Source organism: Spermophilus citellus (assembly GCF_964194105.1).
Source record: "Spermophilus citellus genome assembly, chromosome: 5".
Lineage (NCBI taxonomy): Eukaryota > Metazoa > Chordata > Mammalia > Rodentia > Sciuridae > Spermophilus > Spermophilus citellus.
In genome coordinates, this window is record NC_138186.1 from 114033400 (window position 1) to 114058185 (window position 24786).

At 36.1% G+C, this 24786-nt stretch overlaps 1 protein-coding gene across 3 annotated transcripts in view; it reads right to left on the reverse strand.

The window, feature by feature from the left end:
- Positions 1-10416: 10416 nt before the first annotated feature.
- Positions 10417-24786, reverse strand: part of ATG5 (autophagy related 5) — a 143937-nt gene continuing 129567 nt past the window's right edge. For all 3 annotated transcript variants that reach the window (XM_081294736.1, XM_081294737.1, XM_081294738.1), the window contains one exon: positions 10417-17499. In XM_081294736.1, coding sequence (XP_081150862.1) covers positions 17363-17499 — 137 coding nt within the window. In that variant the 3' untranslated portion in view covers positions 10417-17362. The remainder of the gene's footprint in view (positions 17500-24786) is intronic.

Consider the following 24786-nt stretch of genomic DNA (forward strand, 5'->3'; position numbering starts at 1 on the left):
TATTTTGTTTATTTTAAATGTTGCTAAGGATCGAACCCAGTGCCTCACAAGTGCTAGGCAAGCACTCTGCCACTGAGCTACAGCCCAAGCCCCAGAAAGGCTTTCTGACAATATCATTTACGGAAATTGTAAAGAACACAGAAATTAAGTTAAATTATTTGGTTAAATAAGATGCAAAATTTAAAACTGGACCAAGAAGGCCCAGTAGGGGCTGACAACAGCATAGCCCAAGTCCAAATCAAAGCAAAGAACAAGAAGCATGACTGCCAAATCAATCTTCGGGGAGAGTGAGGTTTACCTAGACACTATATTCAAGATCCCTAGTATTTTTTTTTTAATTAGTACCACTAGAAGTCATATTTAGCATTGAAAGCCAATGAGGAAAGACTGGTTAGATGGTTCTGGAGGAGGCCAGCTAGCTGGCATGAAGCAAACCTTAGTCTGTTAGTTTGGACAGAGATAGACATTGGAGGACAGCTTGAGATCAAAGATCACATGAATAGCCAGGCACAGTGGCCCATGCCTTTTAATCTCAGGGGCCAGGAGGCTGAGGCAAGATGATGGCAAGTTCAAAGCTAGCTTCAGTAAAAGCAAGATGCTAAGCAACTCAGTGAGACCCTGTCTCTAAATAATATACAAAATAGGGCTGGGGATGTGGCTCAGTGGTCAAGTGCCTCAGTTCAATCCTGTACTGAGCCCCCCCCCCCCAAAAAAAAAGGTCAGATGAATAACTGAGAATGGAGGTAGGCTGTGTGTCAAAAAAGCAAGGGCATTCAACTTGAGAAAACTGAAAACAAATGAATGGTGACATTGATGATAACTAAATTAATGGAGTGCAAACTGTGTGCCAGTTGCTTTTATTTTTTTGGTACTGGGGATTGAACCCAGGGGCACTTAGCCACTGAGTCATATCATATTCTCAGCCCTTTTTAGATAGGGTCTCACTAAATTGCTAAGTTGCTGAAGCTGGTCTCAAACTTACCATCCTCCTGCTTCAGCATCCTGAGTTGCTGAGACTGTAGGCATGTGATACTGTGCCTGCACAAGGTACTTTTTAAAGCACTTTTCATATTAATTCATATAATCTTCACTATTATCCCATGAGGTATTTATTGTTATCATTATTATTGTTTGCATTTTATACATAAGGAAACTCAGACACAGAGAGATAAAGCAATTAAACGGAAGTTAGTCCAAGACTCTAATTAAATTCTGTAACACTCTCTCTGAAGCCATGTAAGATTCCAGGTTCTGTTTCTTCATCTGTAAACATTCCTTATCTAACTTGCTTATAGAAACACTGCAAATGATAAGGCTTTTGTGAAGACACTGTGTTGTTATTATAAGAGAATTAGCATTATTATTAAGGCAATGCTTCTTTCAGAAAGATCAATATATGCTCACATTCTCATGCAATACTATAAGGCCTTTAAGTTTTTAGAGGCTCATCAAACAAAGAACCCTCCTGCCTTTTTATAAGAGACAATAATGCCCAAGAATTATTTCTGACACTCTTACAATTCTTCTAAGATTTGGGGGATGGCACTCTTTTTTCTTTTAAAAAGGTTCTGCACTGGGAAGAATAGCCAGGTTCTTGTGCTCTATGGAGCCTCTCCCACAAGGCCCACACCAGAGGACCAAATCATGTCAGAAATAGGTTTTTGAGTCTGGGAGGCAGCAGATAGAGAAATAGATAGCAAGTACATCTGTTTTCACAAGAGCCTGTTGTTCTCTGTACTAACTGCTATAAAAATGACATGAAACTAGCCACACATTAGTTTTGGTTCTCGTGACTAAATCAAGGAATGGCATGATGGTGCTGTGTCATTAGAAATGAAACCAGTTCTTAAACAAGAGAATAGGGCCAACATTTTAATAACCCGAACAATTTCATAGAAAAATCAAAGCTGAAACTTTTAACACCCCAGTCCTGAACACCTGCTGCTTAAGGTTGGTTCAGAACCAGTGAAACTTCTTTCTTGCAATGAAGACACGAGACAGGCCCTAACTCGTCTAACACTCGTTGTGGCCAAGGAAGTCTTCCTTCCACTTGGTGTCCTGCTAAGTAGAAATGTGGGCTCCATCTTGACTAACAGGACTGACTCTATTTGGCCCTTTAAGAAAATACAACAAAAAGTACCTCATATTTGATTTCTATTTTTTAAATATATAAACTTACATACTCATACACACACACACACACATATATTTTAATTAATGAATTTGACCTTCTCTAAGGTATTATCATTTGCATGTTTTTCAGTTTAAGAAAATTGGGACTTGAAGAGGTGACATAGCCAAGAAATAGGTAGAGCCAGGGTTCTTATTTATATCTGCATTGCCTCTAATTTGGTCTTTACCATAATAATAATGATGCTGATGTAGGAAACATTCAGAGGTTGCCTCCCCAGCATCCATTTCCCCCTTCTCCTGTCATAGCACCCAGGATTTTCTTTGAGGGAACCACCTCTTCCCTACTTCCTGCCCTTTCTCTAATAAGTGGATATATATAGCACCTTGGGGTGGTTAAGCCAATCGGAGTACCCATCATCCAGGTAACTGGCTCAAAGATGGGCATATGACTCAATTCACACCAATGAGATTTGAGGAAACATTTGCTTCTGGGAAACATTGCTTCTGTAAAAAAACTGCTTTTATCCTCTCTTGTAACATCAGAGGCAACAATCCCTCTTTTTGCAGATGGTATACTGGAGAACATAAAGTCCAAAATTCCCTAGGCCTTTTTTTGTGCCACCAAAATGCCAGCCTAAGAATCAAGCCAGGACACAGAAGAGGTAGTACTTCATGAACAAAACAGACATGGTGCTGGTATCATGAAGAGCGTTTAAATTCTAGATCAATCTCTGGAGTTATCAGGATATGAGTCAAACCAAGCCCTTGATTTGCTTAAGCCAGTTCAAGTTTGATTTTCTATCACACAGGAGTGCTTAACCAATGAAAACAGCTGGTGCCACTCTCAGTAACATCTGATTGTTGTTTGGCTTCTCAGTTAATAACATAAAGCTCATTTGACCAAAATGACCAATCCTTCAAAAAATCCATTAGCATTTCTGAGCACACTCATAACCTGGTCCCGCCTGACTTTCCAGAAAGGACTCACAGTCTTCTTTCCTAAAGTCTGGCTTCTTCAGTGCTTTTCCAAGTCCCACCACAGTGACAAAAGATAGCTGCCCTTTGTTGAGGAAACCCAATGGGGAGTGGGCAACTAGCTACAGATGCTGGACATTAGCAATGACAAGAAAAGTAGTTTCAAGAAAGGATTTTGTCACAGTATGTTGAAAATAGTGTAAAACTGGGCAGAAATGGTTCTTTGGAACACAGCCATGTACCTGACCAGCTCTCTGTTGAATCCCAAGGAATTTGGGGACTCCTCTGAGGAACTTTTATTTGCCAGTAGTTGACTCTCACAAAAGTTCAGACATTTGGCATCAAAAGTTTATAAAATAAAAAAGTTTTGAAAATCTGCGAAGAGAACTGTTTTTTGTGATTCTACTCAATCTCGGTTTCTCTTGAAAATTCTGTTATTTCCACTTTTGGCCAGTATGACTAAGCACAGAGGTAGAAATACAGTCTAAACAGTTAAAAGAACCTCATAATAACCCTCTGTAGTGCAACAGTGAGAAAGAAAGCATGAATGAGCATGGCGGGTTCAGATGTGTAAAGGTGGTCTCCTTTCCCTGTTCAATTTCTCCACCCAATTAGTCAGCAAGACTTGCTGTTTTCAAATGTGCCAGCTCATTTCTCTCCATGTTTACTACAATCATGCGATTTCTTCATTCAACAAAAATATATATTGAAGGTCTGCTGTGTTCCAGTGGTTGGGAGCACAAGAATGATCTAGTTTCTCTTTCTTGGACCTCTGTAAGTCTTCTTGCTGACTGCCCCATGATTTTTCTCTCTTCTTCCCTTCTCAAATAGAAGCCTAAAAGATCTTCCCCAAATACCAACATTTCCTTGTTTAAAACCTTCCAATGACTTCCTATCATTTCTCCATTTAAATACCAAGAGGCCTCCTGGGCCCTGCTGCGCCTCTTCTCATCCTGTGTTTATTCCTCACAACACACTGGCTTCCTTTCAGATCCTCCAGCATGTCAGCATGTTAGTATTTTTTTCTTCTTCTTTTTTTCCAGCTGTCAATCTGTTCTTATTTTTTGCTTCAAACAGTGGCTTCTGGAGTTTTTATTTTTTTTATCACAATTCCTATTAAAAATTGCATTCTATATCATGAACCAGTAAATACAAAAACACATACCCTATACATAAACAAAAGTTTTGTAAAGATAATACTTGTGATATTTTCTAGTTCTTTCTTTAAAAAAGCTCGACCATGGGCTAGGGTTGTGGCTCAGTGGGAAAGCGCTTGCCCAGCATGTGTGAGGCCCTGGGTTCGATCCTCAGCACCACATAAAGATAAATAAATAAAGGTATTGTGTAAAAGAAATTAAATTAAAAAAAATAAAATAAAAAAGCTCGTCTTGATCTACTAACTCACTGTTTGGGAACACTATTCTTTCTGCTCTTTAAATAGCTGGCTCTTTCTCATCTTCCAGTTTTCTACCTAAATGTCAGCTGCTCAGGGGCTTTCTCCAACCACCTGACTAATTTAAACCAGGCCCCTAACTTGTGTTATTTATAATCTCAGCCAGTTGTCCCTTCCTTTAGAGAATCTATCAAAGTTATAATTATGTACTTCTTTGTTGAGACTTGCTCATTGTCTATCTCACAAACCACATGGTTAACTTTTGAAAGCAGGGACTTTGTCTGCTTTGTTCCCCATTGTATATCTACCACCTGATTCAATGATTAGCATTAGAGTAGAATATAAATAAATACTCATTGACTAAGTGAGTGGGTGGGTAGGTATGTGTTGCTGAGGCCTGGATTTGGAAATAATCCTTCCCAATAAAAAGAATCAGGATTCCTTGGAGAAATGTCTGCTTTTATGGTTGATGCAAAGAAAAAAAAAAAAAAGGAAAAAAAAAGCCATGTTGTGCCAGAAAGTAAAAAACTGTTAAAAATAAAACCGGAAAGGATGGAAGCATGTCAAAGGGCCACAGGAGCCAACCTGAAAGCTCCCAATGGCCAAAGCTAGAACAATTTGAGCATCAAAATCAATAACCTACGATTAGGTTATAACCCAAACCATTACATAGCCATGAAAGTGTATGCAATATAAATGTTCTTCTAAATAAATAATTGGGGAAGAAGAGATAAATCTTTCTTACAGAAGAATTTCAAATTATTTACAGAGACACTACCCTTGAGAAGGTAGAATTTAATTCCCTGCATCCCTATAATAAAATGTAGCCTTTAGTTAATAAAAAAAATGTGTCAATTGTGTCAATATGGGTTTATTAATTCTGACAAGTATACCACAGTAAATTTAAGGTGCTGGCAATAGGAACAACTGGGTGAGAGTATGGGGGAACTTTCTGCACTATCTTTGCCCCTTTTCTGCGAATATAAAACTGTTCCGAAATAAAAGGTTACTTTAAAAAACCTTTTTTTAGTTGTAGATGGACACAATATCTTTTTTATGTACTCATTTTTTTATGTGGTTCTGAGGATCGAACCCAGGGCCTCACACATGCAAGGCAAGCACTCTACCACTGAGCCACAACCCCAGCCCAGGCATAGCCTTTTTGCCAAGAACAAGGCTTCATTCAGCTGGTTTTATGGAGTACCCACCAAGCACTTCAAATCTTGTTGGGCACAACAAACATTTAAAAACACTTGGAAGATGAATATAGACAAAGAAGGGCACCCAGGTTTACAGGTTGATGTGAAAGGGTAAGGTGTGGGAGGCCAGGTGAGAGGAGGGAAAGATCTGAGAGAAAATGTTAATGAGAACGTCAAGGGCTGGTTGGTTTTGGTAAGGTGGTATTGGATATTTCCCACTGAATGTGAGCTCCATGAAAACAGAGACCTTTTAATTTCTCTTTCGTACCTAGAACTGAGCCAGAAATACAGCAAATGTTTAAATGTGTGTGTCATAGACCGAATACAGACAAGGGATGCCGACTACCAGAACCATTGAACACCAGAACCATTTTTGTTATGTTAGGCCTCCCAGGTATCTACTCGATTTGCATATTTTAAAGGCTGATTAAGTCTGCATCATTAGAGACCTTCTGGAAAACATGCAGATGTTAGGATGGTTTTGAATGGCACTAATGTTCACCCATACATATGGAAGTGTTAGGACATAAACTTAGTTCTTTGAAACATCTCTTGACAATAGGTTTGGTGACAACCAGGAGTAAATGGTATCTTCTCCCAAGCTCTTTTCTAGGGTCTCATGAAACCCAGAAGGGGCTGACAGCACTGTAGAGCTGAATGAAGTTGGCAAAAACTTCAAAGCTTTCCATATGGCCTCTGAAAGTGTAAGGAGACAGTTTAGAGGGAGGCTGAATTGCCCCATAGGCATCTATAGACATTCCTACTTAATTGGTCCTAAATGTTAAACATATTCACTTGAATGTTAATGAAAAAAATTCAAACTTTGGGGAAAAAAACTATGGAAAACCATACTCAATTATACAGTTATCAATAAGAACATATATAATTTCAGATATATATAGTGGAAAAAGGCACATAGAACATCAAGTATAGTATCACAACCCTATCTATGTGTGTGTGCATGTGCCCAGGAATACACATATGTCACAAATGCCAGCAGTTCCCTAAGTATACAGAAGAAACTGGTTAACAGAGGGGAGTGCTATGGAGGAGGCACAAAAGTGGGACCAGGAGAGAGAGATCCATGGTTTACTCGTGAAAACTTTGAATCTTGTACAGGTACTACATGTTTGAAATGAAAAAATTACAAAGAATGAGTCTAGAGGAAGACAATTTTTGAATTTTGGCTGCAGGTTAAAATAAATTCTCTCTAAAAATTTATGCTTGGATTCTTTGTGAGTCTTTTGCTTTCTGTGAGACCTAGCACATGGGGAGGCAATGGGGATTCAGCCTGTGAAGTCCTTGATTTAATGTCATCTTCGAATGAGATTTTACATGAAGTGCTGATGGGATTGAACAAGGAAGATATTTGTTGCAGTTTATACATTCTAAATTAGAAGTTAATTGAAAAAAAATCCTACAATTATTTTGTAAATAGCATACCTGAATTACACGTGTTTTTCTGTAAAAAGCATTTATTAAATGTAAACACTTTGAAAGCATTTCTAAACCATTAATAATGAATCATACTAACATCCACAAAATGTTCAAAAAGAATATTTCTCAAGTCCCTTTGAATCAACCAACAATACATCCTCAAATAACTGATTAGTAATTCACTACCAATAAGTATTTCATCAAGATCACATTCTATTTTTAAGCAGTTTTCTATTTTTTCACATTCCAAGGCAATCTAGTTTCAAATTCCAAAGATAAATTCCTTGCTTAGTATTGAGAGACTAATACTTCAGGTACACCTAAGAGTTTTGAGTTATTAATACAAGAATGTATTTCAATCACAATTCAACTAACTGAAAGGAGGTTTAGTTTTTCTTATGTGGAATTTACTGTAAAGTTAAGTCAAATATAAAGCTTTTATATTCAACTGTTGTTAAAAAAAAAAAGTTTCATGGAAACCAGAAGAACTAAGACCAAGGGCTAGGGTCGTAGCTCAGTGGTAGAGTGCCATGCCCAGCATGTATGAACCACATGGTTCGATTATCAGCACCAAATATAAATAAAGACCCATTGACAACTTAAAAAAAAAAAAAAGGTGTAGAACCTTAGGCTCCATCCCACCAATCAATCAAAATGTGCATTCAAACATGCCTATTAAATAGAAGAAGCTCTAGGCTTGGAAAGTAGTTCAAATTCAGGTTTTAGTCCTTAGCAGACTGTGTATAATCAGGCAACAGAAGGGCAATGTGACTTGTTTTAGAACAACAAGAATGACTGCCACAGCTCACATGCTCCTAACTTGTGAAAACATTCTTCTTCTTAATCCATTCATCCTTCTCCCCAAGGATAATCACCCTCATTTCCCATTAGTTCTTTCCTTTTCACCAAGGATAGGTCTCCCTGACAAGTAAAATATGCACACATTTCTCTGCACTAAGGACTCAGTTACAATCTTATCTCTCTCCTTTCATCACTAAATTTCTCAGCAACCTGAGAGCCCAGACCCAAAACAACTCTCTTAAATATCCAAAGCACTTAATTGCCAAATTCAAAGTCCTGGTCCCTGTTACCTCCCTGTGTAGTTTGTGAATTTTCTTCTTTGGCTCTATTGTCTCTAGGCTCGGCCCTTCTTCCTGTTTTTTTGTCACTCACGCAAGGGCAGTCCTCTCAGACTAGCCTAAGGTCCCTGTATTTTCTATTCTACACCTTTTCTATCTGTTGCTCCTCCCCAACTCCCACTACAAAGTCATCTGCATGCAAGAAACTTCTTAGTATCTTCAGCACCGTCCTCTCTAGAACTTGATGGTCTCATATTGCTTTCATTCATCTAATAAACATTAATCAAGCATCTATAATATGCCCTTGCATTGTGTTAGGGGTTGCTGAACAAAGAAAATCCAGTCCCTGCCCTCACAGAGCTTATAGCTCACTAAGAAACATAGGTATGGAACAATTAATACAAGTGGAGTGAGAGGAAAGTATAACTAAATCTAGTTTAGGCACATTTCCAGATAAAACACAGGACTTCCAGTTAGAAAGTTAATTTCAGATAAATGGCAAATTCTTTTTGGTATGAATATGACCCAGATACTGCATGGGATATGTTACACTAAAAAAGTTATTTCAGCTTTAACTGAGTGTCTTGTATTTATATCAGCATATCTTGCGACCCTACCAGGAAAAGGTTGGCCAGTTGGAGAGGGAATTCTGAGGAATTGAGAGAAAGGGTGAGTAAGAATTAATCAGAAATGGTGGGGAGGACACACATTTAAGGGAGAAGAAAGAGTAAAGACCAGAATTTTTATTGAGAGCTTCATACTTTTGAGGATAGGGAAAAGGAAGAAAATTAGGAAAAAAGTCTAGTAGGGAGAGGTTAAAACAGGCAAACCCTTTATTGTGATAAGAATTTGGAACTTCATCCTAAAGGCATTAGGAAGTCATGTCAAGATCTCAAGCAGCGATGCATGGTGGCACATGCCTATAATCCCAGTGGCTCAGGAGGCTGGGGCAGGAGGATCATAAGTTTAAAACATCCTCAGCACAAGCGAGGCGCTAAGCAACTCAGCGAGACCCTGCTCCTAAATAATATACAAAATTGGGCTGGGGCTGGGGATCTAGCTCAGTGGTCAAGTACCACTGAGTTCAATCCTAATAATAATAATAATAATAATAATAATAATAATAATAATAATAGATTTCAAGCAAAGAAGAAAGTGAACATAACCTGAAAATTTCAATGATTTTTTTCTGGCTGCCAGAGGGAAAAGAGCATAGAAGGGAAAGACGTGGATGTAGGGACTCCAATCACGAGGCGGTGGTAATAGGCAATCGATGTTAGCAACACAAACAAGGTACTCTTCAGGGAGGATGGAGAGAAGCATCTGGTGTGAATGTGATTGATTCAATGTCACACCAAACCCTTGGTTCCAACTCACATCTCAACCTATTTCCAGCCTTGATCTCTCTTATGGGCTTCGGTCTAATTCATGGGCTGACAGTGCTCACTGAAGGATTCTATACAAAGATCTTTTTGTAGTGAATCTTCAAGGTGGGATGCCAATTAGAACCACTTGTGTGGTGGTAAACAAATCTTGATACCTGGTCCCTGCTCAAACAAACTGAACAGATTGGCAGGAAAGGGTGGAGAATTAGTTTTGCAAGCAGCCCCATAGATGATAAGCATAGGTGGGCACCACTGAGAACCAGTGTGTCTTAACATCTCAAATTTGAATTCTTAATTCTGCTTCAAAACTATGCACATCACAACTGTTTTCTCCAACTATCTTTTATTTATTTTTCATTGTAATCGGACACAATACCTTTATTTTATTTATTTTTATGTGGTGCTGAGAATCAAACCCAGAGTTGCACCTGTGCTAGGCAAGCGCTCTACCACTGAGCCACAACCCCAGCCCCTACATTCTAATTTGGGAAATGAATTTCCCAGTTTCATAGATTTTGCATCACCTTAGACTTCTTCCTCTCAATTCTTTCATATTGTTATTTCCTATTTTCTCTTCCATGTCCCTTTCTACTTTTAACACTATTTTCCTTTGGTTGGAAATTCATCACACTTTTTTCCAACAGATCCAGGTCAGAGGTGTTCAGCTGTCTGAGGACTAAGAACTCATAGGTTTGAGTGGCTGTGATAGCAGGCAAGGGGGTCTGGCAGACCAACTTTTGACCAGGCTGTCCTGCTCCTGAGAAGCTTCTCTTTGCCATTTTCCTGGATGTTTGAGTAAAGTTCTAGTTAAAAAAAAAAAAAAAAAAAAAAAGCATTCTGCTGCTATGCTACCACTGGATTATTAATTACAGGGTCTTTCTCTCAATTGTCTCCTAGACTAAGCTTGTTCCAAACCTCCCCATACACTGCCACCACTTGGCACCCTGAATGATTGCTCTGATATAACTACTATGAATGTTCAGCAGCTCTTCCTGTATATTGAATAAGATTTCATCTCCTTAACCTGCTAGTCAAGGTTCTCTATAATCTTGTTAGAATCAATCTTTTCTATCAAATTCCCCCTTCTCCTATGAGTGACTTAAGTGCCAGCCCGGCTAAACAACCTGCCCTCTGAACTTTTGTTCATGCGGTTCTGTCAATTTATTTTCTTTCCCTTTAAGATCAGTCCAAAGCCACTTCTTTAAGCAAGCTTTTCCTAACCCGCTCACTTGTGAAAACAGATTCATTCAATGAATATTCAATAAGCCTCTGTGCTGTCCTAGACACTGTTAGAGATATGGGGACAAAGAGAAGAGCATCCCTCCCCATGTGGAATGAACTAAGTCTGTTTTGAGACCAAAAGTAAGTCAAGCCACCTGCAGGAAGTGAGGGGAGTACTCTGGACCCATTCTGCCTGGGTGTGACCTGCTGTCACTTTCTTCATCATGCTGGGAAAGTTACCGAATTGTTCCACGCCTGTTTCTCCATGGGGATAATATTAGTATCTGTCTCATATAGTTTTGAAATAAAATAACACTTGAAAAACACTTAAAACAGTGTCTAGGACGCTATAAGCATTCAATGATGGTTAGTTACATAGCCATGAACAAATATATAAATCCAGAGTGAGATGAATTCTACTATCATGTGCAACTAGTTAAAAAAAATACACTATATGTTGAAGACTGAAGGGGAGCATGAATGGGGCAGGGAGACCAAGAGGAGGCTACTGTAATAGTTCAGGTGAGATGATGGCTGATTGCTTAGCCATAGCAGCAGGAAATGTAGTAAACAGATGGAATCAGGTAGACTCATCAGGAATTATTGATGGATATAGAATGGGTGAGAAAGGAACTAAAACTTGACTCCTGGGTAACATTTATTAAACAGAAAAGAATGGAAGAGATACAAGTTTGAGGGTAAAAAGACAAAGAGTCCTGCTTTGATCCCTCAAATTGAATTATTACATATATGACACAGATGTCAAGTAGGAGGCTGATTTATTTACATTTGGAGCCCAGAAGAGGTTAATATTGGAGAGAACACACGCAGGGTGTTAAAAACTGTGTGATGAGCTTAAGTACTAAGTGCAGTTAAAGAAAAAGTAACAAAGCCTAAGCCCTGGATATTTTAACATTTAGGAATTAAGAATCAACAGGGGCGGAGCGGTGGGGTGTGGAGTAGTAGCTCAGTGGTAGAGCACTTGCCTGGCATGTGTGAGGTCCTGGGTTTAATCCTCAGCACCACACATAAATAAATGAAATATCCATTGACAACTAATATATATATATACAAGAATCAACGGAGGTAAGAGGAAAACTAGGATGCTATGGCATCCAGTGAAGAAAGTATTTGAAAAATGAAGCACAGTGTGACCAACTTCAAATGATACTGAAGTCAAGCAAGGTATCATCTAAGTTAGCTCAAAGTAAATCATCTCTCAGCTCTATTTTCTCAGTTCTTTTTTTGTACCTTTCTGGTTGAAGTTCCCAAATTTTATGCTGTATATATCCCAACCCACTTCTCTCCTCTTGTAGAGGTATCTTAAGGTCAGAGATCATCTTTTTCTTTCTAAAACACCCAACCCTATTTGCTTAATAAATGTTGAATAAGCATATCACACAGAATACTATAAAATCAAGAATATGCCTAAAACATGACTAGCAATTAGCACTGGTTTTACCAAGATTTTCTAAATGTTCTCCTCTAAGAATAACATGGGCTTTGTTCCATCTAGAATGGTGATTACCAGCATCCTTACAGTCAGAGACCTCAAGATAGGTTGATATTTCATATTATACAACAAATTCTAAAATAATGACAAAAGTAAGTCTAGAAGGCATTGAGAATGAACTACCAAAATTTTAAGGGGGATGTGGTTAAGTAGGTATACCCAGAAAAAGGCTGGTAGTCATGGGATGAAAAATTTCCCTAGCCCTGCACAAAATCACAGAGATCATATAATTTGTAAGTCAGTAAATTATTATATCTGTAAAACAAACCTAAAATCCAATAGTTGAATAACATGAACATCAGAATCAACTTATATATAACTTCCACCAACATATTTGAAAAATATGCACTAGACAAATCAAAAAGACAGTCATCATATTCCAAATCACTACAGTATCTAGCTAGAAATCAGAAATCTTGGCTGCATGTGCCAGTGCCACTCACCTGTGAAGTCAGACCCCTTCTACTGGACTTTAGCTGTGCTCCAACTGGGGCTTTTGGTGATTTTCAGCCCCAGGGCTCTGTTGGCTAGATTTATGGTGACTCCCTGAGAATAAATATTCACATTTTATTTATACTCTTATACCTAACCTTTGAGGCAGGAGATGCAGCTCAGTGATGAGATCCTGAGTTTGATCCCCACCATCACACACACAAATACAGAAGTCTCATCCAAGAATTGGGAAGGTTTTTTTCCTCCAGCCACTGATTACTTGGCATATATTGCTAGATGAATTTCAGAGTGACAAAACTAACAAAATGGGAAAATCTGGATGTAGAAACAGACAAGACTACAAACTGGAGATGAGTCAGAAGCTTGGGAGCTTCTTTCAAATAACTAGAAAGAGAGGAATAAGATTTATCCTCTTTCCCAATTATAGTTCAATAGGATGTTTTGAGACTAGGGGAGAAAAAGACTGTATAGTCAAGAAAGATTGGGAAATGATGGATCAAACAACTCTCATTTTCAGAGTCTTAGAAGCAAAATCAAGACCTAACTACTCATTTATGAAAAGGTCAGAATTAATAAATACCTCCAGATGCTTGGTGAGAATAGCTCAAACTTGAGGGGCTGCTTAAATTAGAGTGATGTTGAAACAGAAGATATGTGCTGCGGTCTACACTACAACTAAAATGAATGTGGACTGACGCAAGGATCTGGTCCACAGTGGTTCCTACTGAAAGTAGCCAGTTTGAGTAAGCATGTCTTCATCAGTGATGCCAACCTGAACTAACTGAACTTTGTATATTGATTTCTAAATGACATGGCTTTTACTATTTTTAATAGCTGGTAATTTTAACATAAGACCAATTTTAAAATGCCATTAATTGTTCATTTTTCTTCTTATACACATTTCCTAAGCACCAACTATCTGCTAAATCCTCCACCAAGAACCAAGGAAAACAAAGGAAAAGGCCTGGTTGTATCCTTACGATTTAGAGGTAGGGAAGCTACAGAAGTGAAACTAATCACTTTCAGAGCAATCAAGAGTTATGTCAAAGCACAGTGACATCCCTAAATACCGATTTGTCTTTAATTCACTACCATTCTCACACATTCTAAATTAACAAAAATGGTTCAGTATTTTAAAAAAATACTACTTAATGAGCTACCTAAAGGACCTACAAATTGATTCTTCCACTCTACATCGACTGTATTATGCCTACTAGATTTCATAGTGGTGCTATATTTGCTAATGTTTGGAGAATTAAGTTTACAGTATTTGATAGGATCTGAAGGATCCTTTTGTTCTGAGGCTACACAGTAAATGAATTTTTATACCAATGTAAAAAGTTTTATACAAACCAACTCAGTAGATTAGGAAGCTGAAAATCATGTGAATACTATTAAATATCATAGCTTCGCAACACAATACACGGCAGAATACGGGTTGTTTATCCTCAGATCATAAAACCCACAGGGAACTGCAGCTCTGTCTCTATGCCCAGCTTAAGGGAGTACTCCTCCAATATCGCTAGCTTGAGAAAGACCAAAAGACAAAAATGTGAAGTGTAATTCCTATGCATGCGTATCACTTCAGCACCATCATAAAGTTCAATGAACCTCTAAGTACACAGTGTCATTTAACTTCAACTCATCTGAAAAGAGGCATGCTTATCTCTTTTTCTCTCTACCACCCCTGTAATTTTTAATACTTTCAGATCAGGAGAATATATTTAGAAAACTCGAGAGGATGACAACTAAAGAGACAAACAGGTATGGGAACTGATGCCATCCCAGTGATTATCTATGAATGGGTCCAAATTTTCCTAAATATGGTCACATTTGATTTTCCGCATCATATCCCAAGATTTTACAATTGTATTTGAATTATGTGGCTCATGTAACAGGAAACCCAATTCACACCTAAATAGCAACAGTGTGGTAAATAAAAGGTGGGGCTGTCATTTTCTGGCATGACCCATACGAACCAAATTTCTGAAAATTGAAAGGAAGAAAGAGTTACCTGAAAATAGTCTATTAAAAGAAATACCCAGAAAGATAACCATTAAAAATTATTGTCATTCAATGTCAAATCTTAATATATATATATATATATATATATTAGTTATCTTAGAAAATGATCAATTTATTTTCCATTCAAAGTGATTAACATAAGACTAGCCATTTTGTGGATGATCTCCCACATACTCTGACCGGAATGTGGCTTATATAAATATCATTAGGTCAATTTTGTTGAATTATGAACAAGTCACTGCAAGTATTTAGATACACAACGAAGTCATAGTGCTAATCAATTCAACTTTGTTCGTGGTCAGAACTGAGGCCATCTAAATGAATATTAACATAATGAAGGATAAGCAAAGGTTTATTAGTCTGAATCTCTTCCTTTTTAGTTGACAATGCCAATAGTTTTTAGTTTCTTCAATGATCAATGTTTTATATAAATTTCATTTCTAATTTCTAGAAATAAACACATATACAACATTTACTAAATTTTTTAATAAAACATCAAACATAAATAGTCAAATATTTAAGAGGAAAAAGTAGACATTTAAGCCAGCACTAGTTTTCACTTTATTCTTCCTCTGGGGCATTGGAGGGTAGACTTATCTGGGATTATAGAATAATGTTATGATGCTGGTGTTATAATGAACAACTACACAAAAATGGGAAATGGCTTGACAAAATTTACTTTCATATCTGGAAATAAAGGCCAGTAGCTCACTGGAGTCCACTGCAAATATCTCACACTGGCCTCATCTGTGGAAAACTACTATGGTTTGCCATTCTTACCACATTTTACCACCACTTAGCACTCCCTGGCATTCTGATCCTTTTGCTCAGTGAAGCTCACTTCAGTCTGTCAAAACAGCAAGGGGGAAAATCCCCAAATGAATAGACGAACAAACACTTTTAATGTGAACAATCATATTCAGACCAACCTCTTTTACAAAAATACAAGTTAGTGGATTTTTTTTTTCCTTACATAACTCAAACATTGGTATTTTTTTCCTGCCTCTCCTAAAATGACACTTCTCATTTTATTTACATCTGCCATTTCTTTGTCTATTTTTCTGCAATTGATACCTCTTGTTATTCTTTTTGATTGTGCCTTATAATTTCTATTCCAGAATATTTGATCTTTGGCCAGTCAACTTTATCTCATTCTGTGAATAAATTTACTAAAAAGCAGTAAAAATCACAAAAGGAAAAAGAAAACAATAAGCACTAGCAGGATCCCATTTCAACAATCATATAATTTTTTTTTTTATAAGAAAAGCATTCATTTTTATTGGGTAATCTAAAACCATTCTTGTATGATAATACGTGTCTTTCAGCATACTCAAATGCATTCACATTCAATATGGACAGCAAGCTACTCACAAGAAATCAATGGTAATACACAAATATGTTTAGTTGGTAGAATCCCAGCAGCCTATGACAAAGTGCAGCAAACTTTCCTTATAGTGGATGCGAACTCCAGTAACATCTGGATATTTTTGGTAAAGTTAAGGAAAAGCTACTGCAGTCAAGAGATAGGTAATCTTCAGACTTCAAAGATTGGCTGCCAGGGGACCACAGTTAAATATTAGTCCTGGAGCCCAAGAAAAACAAGATGATGAAAAGGAATGGATTTTTCCAAATATGCAAAATTATTTCATACAGATGCTTAGCGTACTATGATTTGACAGGTTTACACTGATAAACCAAACAGCAAAGATAAACATTTAACATTGTTTATAGCTTCAGTGATAGAGAACACAGGTTTTAAAATAGGCAGCAATAAGTTCTATGATAGCTCCTGAGACAAGTTATCCTATGCCCTGTATCCACCCCATGCCAATGAAAAAATGGAAACAGAATAAAAAGTGATTTACTGTATGGGAATCAGAAAGTACATGAAAAGTGACAAAACTGTACGTTACTAAACGACAAAACATATTTTGAGGCTTTATTTAAAAATCTCTCACTGTTCATTATCAAAGTACAAGATTGTTTGCATACCAAGAGACAGACTGTAAACATAGGAAATTTTCATTAAGGAAAGATGGGTTTACTGTAATTTGATCTTTTACAAAAAATTACTGCAAGTTATTGATAACAGAATTTCTCTTTTACTTTCTTAAGCCTAATTCTCTTGAAAATTCAACCAATGTTTCCATTCTGTTGAGCTAAAGTTCAATCATGGTCACCTTAGGAAATACCCCTGTTTATTTGTTAATCAGAAATACAAACTGAGTGGCACATATTTCCATTGTCTCCTCAGGCCAAAGGTTTCAGCTTCATTATATTTTACAAGAAAACAGAAGACCTGCAGTGGCCCTGTTAAGTCTTTCACGTTGAAGCTGAGGTTTAATGACGGCAGTGGAGGAAAGCAGTGGTGATGCAAAGCAAGACCAGCCCAATTGCCTTATCTGACATGGAATCTCTTTCCTGCTTGGCTTGCAGCAGCAAAGCGTTTCTGGTCAGGTTGCCTCCACCAAACCTGATTGAATCAAAGAGTGACATGCTCTGGTAAATCCTGTTTCAGGGCAATTCCTTCCAGACCAGGAGTCGGTGCTTCACTCTGTTTGTTTGGGGATGATGCCAATATGAAGAAAATTATCCGGATAACTCAGATGTTCACTTAGCCACTGCAGAGGTGTTTCCAACATTGGCTCAATTCCATGAATCATCACTTGATTCCTTCTTTCCCCATCTATTCCAAGAAAGAAATCCAACAATAATCAATAGGAGTCAAAACGAATGAAGAAAAAATAATCTGTTGCTTTTTCCAAATCTTTAGTGAATTAAATAGATTTTAAACCTGTTTTGTCCCCTGAACAGGAAATGCAGACATGGAGAAAGTTCACATGTTGCAATATGTATCACCCAAAACAGAAACCTGAGGGTTACAATGAATTCTGATAAAAATTCTGTTGCTATATGTGAAAGTATTCATTCTTTCTTAATTACTGTGCTTACCTAAGACTGACGTTAGTGAAACTATAGTGGAGAAAACAGAAAATACTCACTGACCAAATTATTGTAGTCACACATTAAAAATTATATATGGGGATTAAAAATGACAAGTACATGCAGTCTGTCCATGTATATTTTAAAAATGTAAAACAAATGTGACTAGAAATCATCAAGAAATGAGATCAGCATTTCAGATATTGAATAAACCAGACCGGAGCTTTGGATGATTTTCAGTAAAGTGTCCAAGTATAAGTCAAGAAGTGTTAGAGACAATATTAGAACAACAGTTAAAGTTTTAATCAGAAGGAACTAAGAGTCTGGGGGATTCCTGTCTTAAGAGTCATGAAACCTGATTGATTTTTGTTAATACCCATTCACTAATTAAAAGATACAGGAATGGGGGTTGGAGCTCAGTGGTAGAGCACTTGCCTTGCACACATGAGGCCCTGGGTTTGATCCTCAGCACCAAATAAAATAAATAGATCAGTAAAACAAAGGTATTTTTTTTTAAAGGACATAGGAATCGCTTTTCTTATAAATTCAAATTTTATTTATACTTAAATATAAGATTATATTTTTGTTTTCATAATAATCAGAAACAGAAACACTCTATTATAAAAGGAAAACAAAGAAAGGAAACTCCAAACTCCTCCAAGGAAAAGAAGAAAAAATCCCAAGAAACAAAAAGCAAAAAAACTAAGAAGCTTTCTTTTACTCTTTTAACATAACTCTTGTTGAGTCTGCTTTTGGTCTCTTCAAAACACAATGTCACATAGTGGGGTAGGGAGAGGGAACATGGGAGGAATAGATGAACTCTAGATAGGGCAGAAGGGTGGGAAGGGAGGGGAGGGGGCATGGGGTTAGAAATGATGGTGGAATGTGATGGACATCATTATCCAAAGTACATGTATGGAGACACAAATTGATGTGAATATACTTTGTATGCAACTAGAGATACAAAAAATTGTGCTCTATATGTGTAATAAGAATTGTAATACATTCTGCTGTCATATATAAATAAAAATATTAATTTAAAAAAAGACACAAAATCTCTCAGCTTCCTGGAGATAGAAGGCAAAATTAAAAAAAGGGGAATTCATGGAACTCAATGAGGAAGAAATACTCCACTTTTCCCTTCTGCTTTACACAAAATGACTTTCCAATCCTAGTACTATTATGTTGGGCAAAAGAAGCAAGAGGATGTGTGCTAATAATGGCGTGGTTGGTACCTGAAACAAGGTCTTTTTAAAGAAATATTTAGACTTCCTATTAGAGGTAGCACAGTCCTAGGAAGTGACAGTCTAATAGAGGACACAAAAACATAAGAGTTGACAAAAAAAGAATACAAAAATAAAAACCTAACAAATACACCACCAATTCTAAATACAACCAAATAAACAATATAAACAAACCCCCAAGGTACTGTGTTATAGTTTAACTCAATTTTAGGAAAACATATCACCTTGTATGCCACTAGTCTTAAAAATGCTTTAATCATTTCGATTTTTCTAGCAGACTTTGTTAGATACTTTTTTACAGTTATGATCACAGCATTAATATGATTGGTTTTGATAATAATGGCATGGGTCATCTATAAATAAAAATTAAGCTTGATACAGGATACTACAGAATGTATATTATTAGTACTTTGGGAAGACTTTTTAAAATTAGCATTTAAACAGACAAGCCCTCAATTATTTAGAATGATTCATTCTTTGCAAGTTCTAGATTGCCAAGATTTTACTGTATTAAATCTTTCTTAGAACATTTGAAAACTTTTTTGGTATAGTTCTCTTTATATTCTTAATATATGCTTCTTTGAACTATTTCAATATTCTCAGAATCTTCCTCCTACTTAGCACTGAGTCAAAAAATGAAAGAGTAGTGGTGTAAAAGTTCTTAAAGTGTAAAGTTTTTTTTTTCTTAAGCCAGTCACCTTTAGAACTTCTTAAACAGAAGATACAAGCAGCAATTCAATATCCAAAACACTGTGCCCAAAGCAACATTTAAAAGAAAGCAGATAAAATATTCCATAAAATCCACTGATGCAGTGTGGTAGAAAGGCAAAAGACTAACTTTATTGTCATATCTCTAAACAGAACAGTTTAGGATGTGAAATACATTTTGTCACTGTCTACATATGTCCAAATATTTCCCCTGTATTTATCTTTTCTGACTTCCCTCAACATAATTGTAAGCAGTGGGATTCTTAGAATGGGATAGCAGTTCCCTTGAATCTACTAAGTTTCTCTTACTCATCACTGCAGCCTCAACTGGCTAGTACAGCGCCTGTCCATAATAATTACTCAATAAACATTTTCATACAGATGTACTAGATATATGGGTATTTATTATACTATTCTTTCAACTCTTCTATTTGCTTGAAATGTTTCAAAAAAAAAAAATCCTGGCTAGAGAAAAATGTTTTCACAGCTTGGACAATTTTGTTGCTGGTAGAATATACAATTCAGTTCAAATTGTTTTGAAAATAGTTGAGTTTTTTTTTTTTTTTTTTTTTTTTTTTTTTTTTTTTTTTTTTTTTGTGGAGGTACTGAGGATTAAATAAAACCAAAGGTGCTCTACCAACAAACTACATCCCCAATTTCTTTGCATTTTGAGACAGGGTCTCACTAAGTTGCCCAAGAAGTCTCACTAAGTTGCCCAAGAACTCGTGATCCTCCTGCCCCAGCCTCCCAAGTAAATGGGATTATAGGCATGGACCACCATGCCCAGCCAAGAATGGTTTCCGATGGCTACCTTTACTTACTATGTAGAAGAGCTTAACTTGTAAAGACTGCTTTGGTTATTAAAACAACAAAAAGTAAATGACATTTCCAGGTAAACCAAGCAGTATATATACTACCACCTTAATTCATACCACCATAATATTAACAAAGCACGACCAGACAATTTGGCAATATCTGAACTAACAAAAACGAACAATAAACAATGTATATTTAATTTTTTTCTAAATAATATAAAGGAAACACTTGCTACTGCTAAAGTAAACTATGTTTTTGGTAAATATGTCTTTGTTTCAAAATGGGGATCTAGAACTTAGTACCTGGAATGAGAAACATGTCACTACAAAGTAAATGACTCAGGAGAAAAAATGTTACTGTATTCCTCTCCTAGTCAGGGCTTTTTTTTTTTTTTTTTTTTAAATTGTTTTGTTTTGATTTTTTCGTGGTACAGGACACACCGGGCAAGGATCACTACCAAGCTACAACTCCAGTCTCTACTTGGGCTATTTTACATAATATATATTTTGCAGTACTGGGGAATAAACCCAGGGGCTCCCAAACACTGAGCTTTATCCCCTCCATTTTTATTTTTGAGATAGGATCTTGCTAAACTATTGAGGCTGGCCTTGAACTTGCAATCCTCCTGCTCTAGTCTCTAAAGTTGCTGGGATTTCAGGTGAGCATCACTCTGGGTTTTTTTTATTTTTAAAGTTAGTTTAACACATTTTAAATTAGACAAACATTTCAGATAGTAATCTAGTAAACTAGTTCTATTTATTTAATACATGTCATTTGTTAGGAGTAACTTTGATATAATTTCAAATTTATAGTGAATATTTTCTAATAGATTTTACTTAACACAATCACACTACAGTTATCTATATTAAGAGATAATATAATACTATTAAGTAGTCCATATTCAAATTTTAACCAAACATCTCAGTAATATTTTTTTTCCCTCAAATTCAGTCTAGTATTGTCTTACTGCATTGTGTTGCTTTAACAAAATATATGAGACTGGGGTAATTAATGAGAAACAGAAACTTCTTTCCTTTTTTTTTTTTGGTACCAGAGATTGAACTCAGGGGCACTCGACCACTGACCCACATCCCTAGCCCTATTTTGTATTTTATTTAGAGACAGGGTGTCTCACTGAGTTGCTTAGTGCCTTGCCATTGCTGAGGGTGGCTTTGAACTCCCAGTCCCCCTGCCTCAGCCTCCCAAGCAGCTAGGATTACAGGCGTGCGCCACTGTGCCTGGCAGAAATTTATTTCTTATAGTTTTGGTGGCTGGGAAACTGAAGTTCCAGGTGCTGGCACTGGTGTGGGCTTCTGTGCTATGTCTTCATATGGTAGAAGGTAGAAGAGCAAGAGAGAGAACCCATTCCTGCAAGCCCTTTATAGCAGGGTCAATCTGTTCCTTTTAAAGGACTGACCTCTCCAGCACATTTGTATTTGGGATTAAGTTTCCAATGTATGAATTTTGGGTGATACACAAACACAGAAGGACTCTCACATTGCATTCAATTTCTATTTCTCTACTTTCCTTTAATCTGCAACCGGTTTTTTTCTTTTAGACATTCTTTGTATTCTCTGACAATTTAAAATAGTATATTTCATTATTTTGTAGAGTGTCCACATAGCACTTTAAAAAACCAGTACCTATTTTAAAGTGAACAATTTTAGAATTATTTCATTTGAATAAAAGTAAATTCAGACATATTTTGGTTATATGAGTAGAATGATAGGAATCACACATAGAAACAAGAATAATTAAATAAAAATCAGGAAGTAATTTACAATAAGTATATCACATGATATATACAGGTCACTAATGAAAATTACTAACTTAAAATATCAGCAAAATCTTACCTATACGTAAAATTGTTGCCTACATATAGGTAATGCAATGAATACAGTAATATACAATATAAATGAGGAAGAAAAGAGGTCTAATCACAGACTGATAGTTTCAAATCCTAATCTCTAAGGCTGTATGGGATACGCAAGCAAAGAACCTGGTAGAGTCTATTACAGGGCCTGAGCATGGTAGATATTCAGTAAAGTGATTCTCTTTACCACACCTTCCAGGGTGTCAAAAATATTATTTATCAAGGAAATCAGGACAGAAGACAAGTTTTAAGAAGGTCATGATTTGCTACCAAAAGGCAAAGAGTCTACAATTCTCTTCTTAAATTTACAGTTAGAGGAGTAAGTTAATTCTTTTAATACCAGATATATATGTGTGTGTGTGTGTGTGTGTGTGTGTGTGTGTGTGTGTATGTATATATAAATTATAGATTCAATTTCACTGTTGAAAAAAAGACAACAAAACCAGTCAATGATTATAATAAATAATACTTGAAAAAAATCTGAAAGCAATGTAAACCCTCTGGATTAATTTCATAGTGCTCAATGTTTAAATTCAGTAAAACACGCAGAAGTCAAATGAGCCCCAATGTACTATAGTTATACTATTTCTTAAAGTTATACTATTTAAAAGACTTTAAGAAAGATTCTTTTAAAAAATACAAAAAACATTCATATAGGAGAAAAAACTTTTAAAATATTTATGACACCACATTTTATGTACATTATTATTTGAGAATTTACACAATGTGATGATTTGCCTGTCAAGAGATTTCTATTGCCAATGGCTCATAAGCTTTTATCCCTGCATTGTATCCTCATTTCTAAGTGTATTTCAACAAGGAATATAACCTAAAGCTCTTTTAAAAAGAGTTACTTGATTTCTAGTGAGATGCTTAGGTTTTCTTCTTATAATTAATAAATAGACCAATGAAATCTCAATTTAAAGGAGGCTAAAGAAATGGATATCTTCAAGGGCAGAAGCTTTTAATAGGAGAATTTCAGTTTAATTAGATAATTTTTTATTAAAGTTCATACTTAAATATGGAAAATAGCTAGTCAAATGATATAACCATTGTTAGTATTGTGGCTTTATATCTATATTTTATGATTTGGGAGTAAATTAAAGCTTCTGAAAAGTATTTAATGCTTCTGAAAGAATTTTAAACAAAGAGATGAGCTTTTTGATCACCACTAGTCTGAACGATTTTGTTCTAGCTGACAAATTCTTTAACCTCTGATACATTCATTAGTAAAATGCCAACTAATTGAATCCATTGACATGAAAAACCACAGGCTGAAATCTGAAGTGCATACATCATGCTGAAGGATTTTGACTCAGCCATGGAGGTAATAGTCAGTGAGGTCAGGTCAAAGGGGGTTAAACCAAGCCAGGATATAGCCAGAGGAATACATCAAACACTGATTTTAAAAGGGCAATTAATCTTAGACAGAAATGCTTCCTGGGGAATGAGATCTCAATCTTAAGAGCACACTACATGATGTAGCAGTAAAAATGAACATATACAAGCTTACAGAGCTTTTATCCTATGATCACAAACAGAAGGAGAGTGCTGTTTATCAGAGAACTACAAACCCATTTAAAAATACTTACATTAACTTCTTCCGGATCTATATTCACTTAGCTGTACAGGTTTAATGAACACATATACCAGTAAATATATTTCACATATCTTTTTTCATGTATAAAATCTTATTTTTGCCCAAAATACTTCCAGAATCTTGACTTAATATTAATCCTGAATTATTTTTAAACAAGAATTTCAAAATATGTCTAATTAATTCTTATATTGACTTTTGCTTGTAATCATATTTCTTAGTGAGGAGGAGAACATAAACCAAACAGTTTTTAAAAACACATATGGTTAATTATAATTGTAAAATGAAGACTGTATTAAGTGATTATAAGACCATTTTAATAAACTCATGAAAAGCATTCTGGCAAAACAAAAATAAGGTAATAGATGTTAAGCCTTAGCTACTAAAAAAAAAAAAATAATAAAACCTTGAAATCATAGGTTCAAAGTGTTTTGGATTTGCTTTCACAAAATGACTCGGTAATTCCAGCTCTGTATGACAGGGACCATTAATATTTGTCAAATATGAATTATAGAATAAGTACAAAGCTGATTGTTTTACTTAAAGTACAGGTAATAACTGTGCTATTTTTCTAGTACTAGGGATTGCAAACAGGGGATTGCATATAAGATCTAGAAAATGCTAGACAAATGAATTACATTCTCAGCTCTTTAGGAATTTTATCAGTAGGTTGCCCTGGATGGCCCCAAAATTGTGATTTTCCTGCCTTAGTCACCTGAGTAGCTAGGAGGCACAGCTGGCCATCATACTTATATGTGGCCAGAATGAAGTCCCACAAAACTTATTTTAATG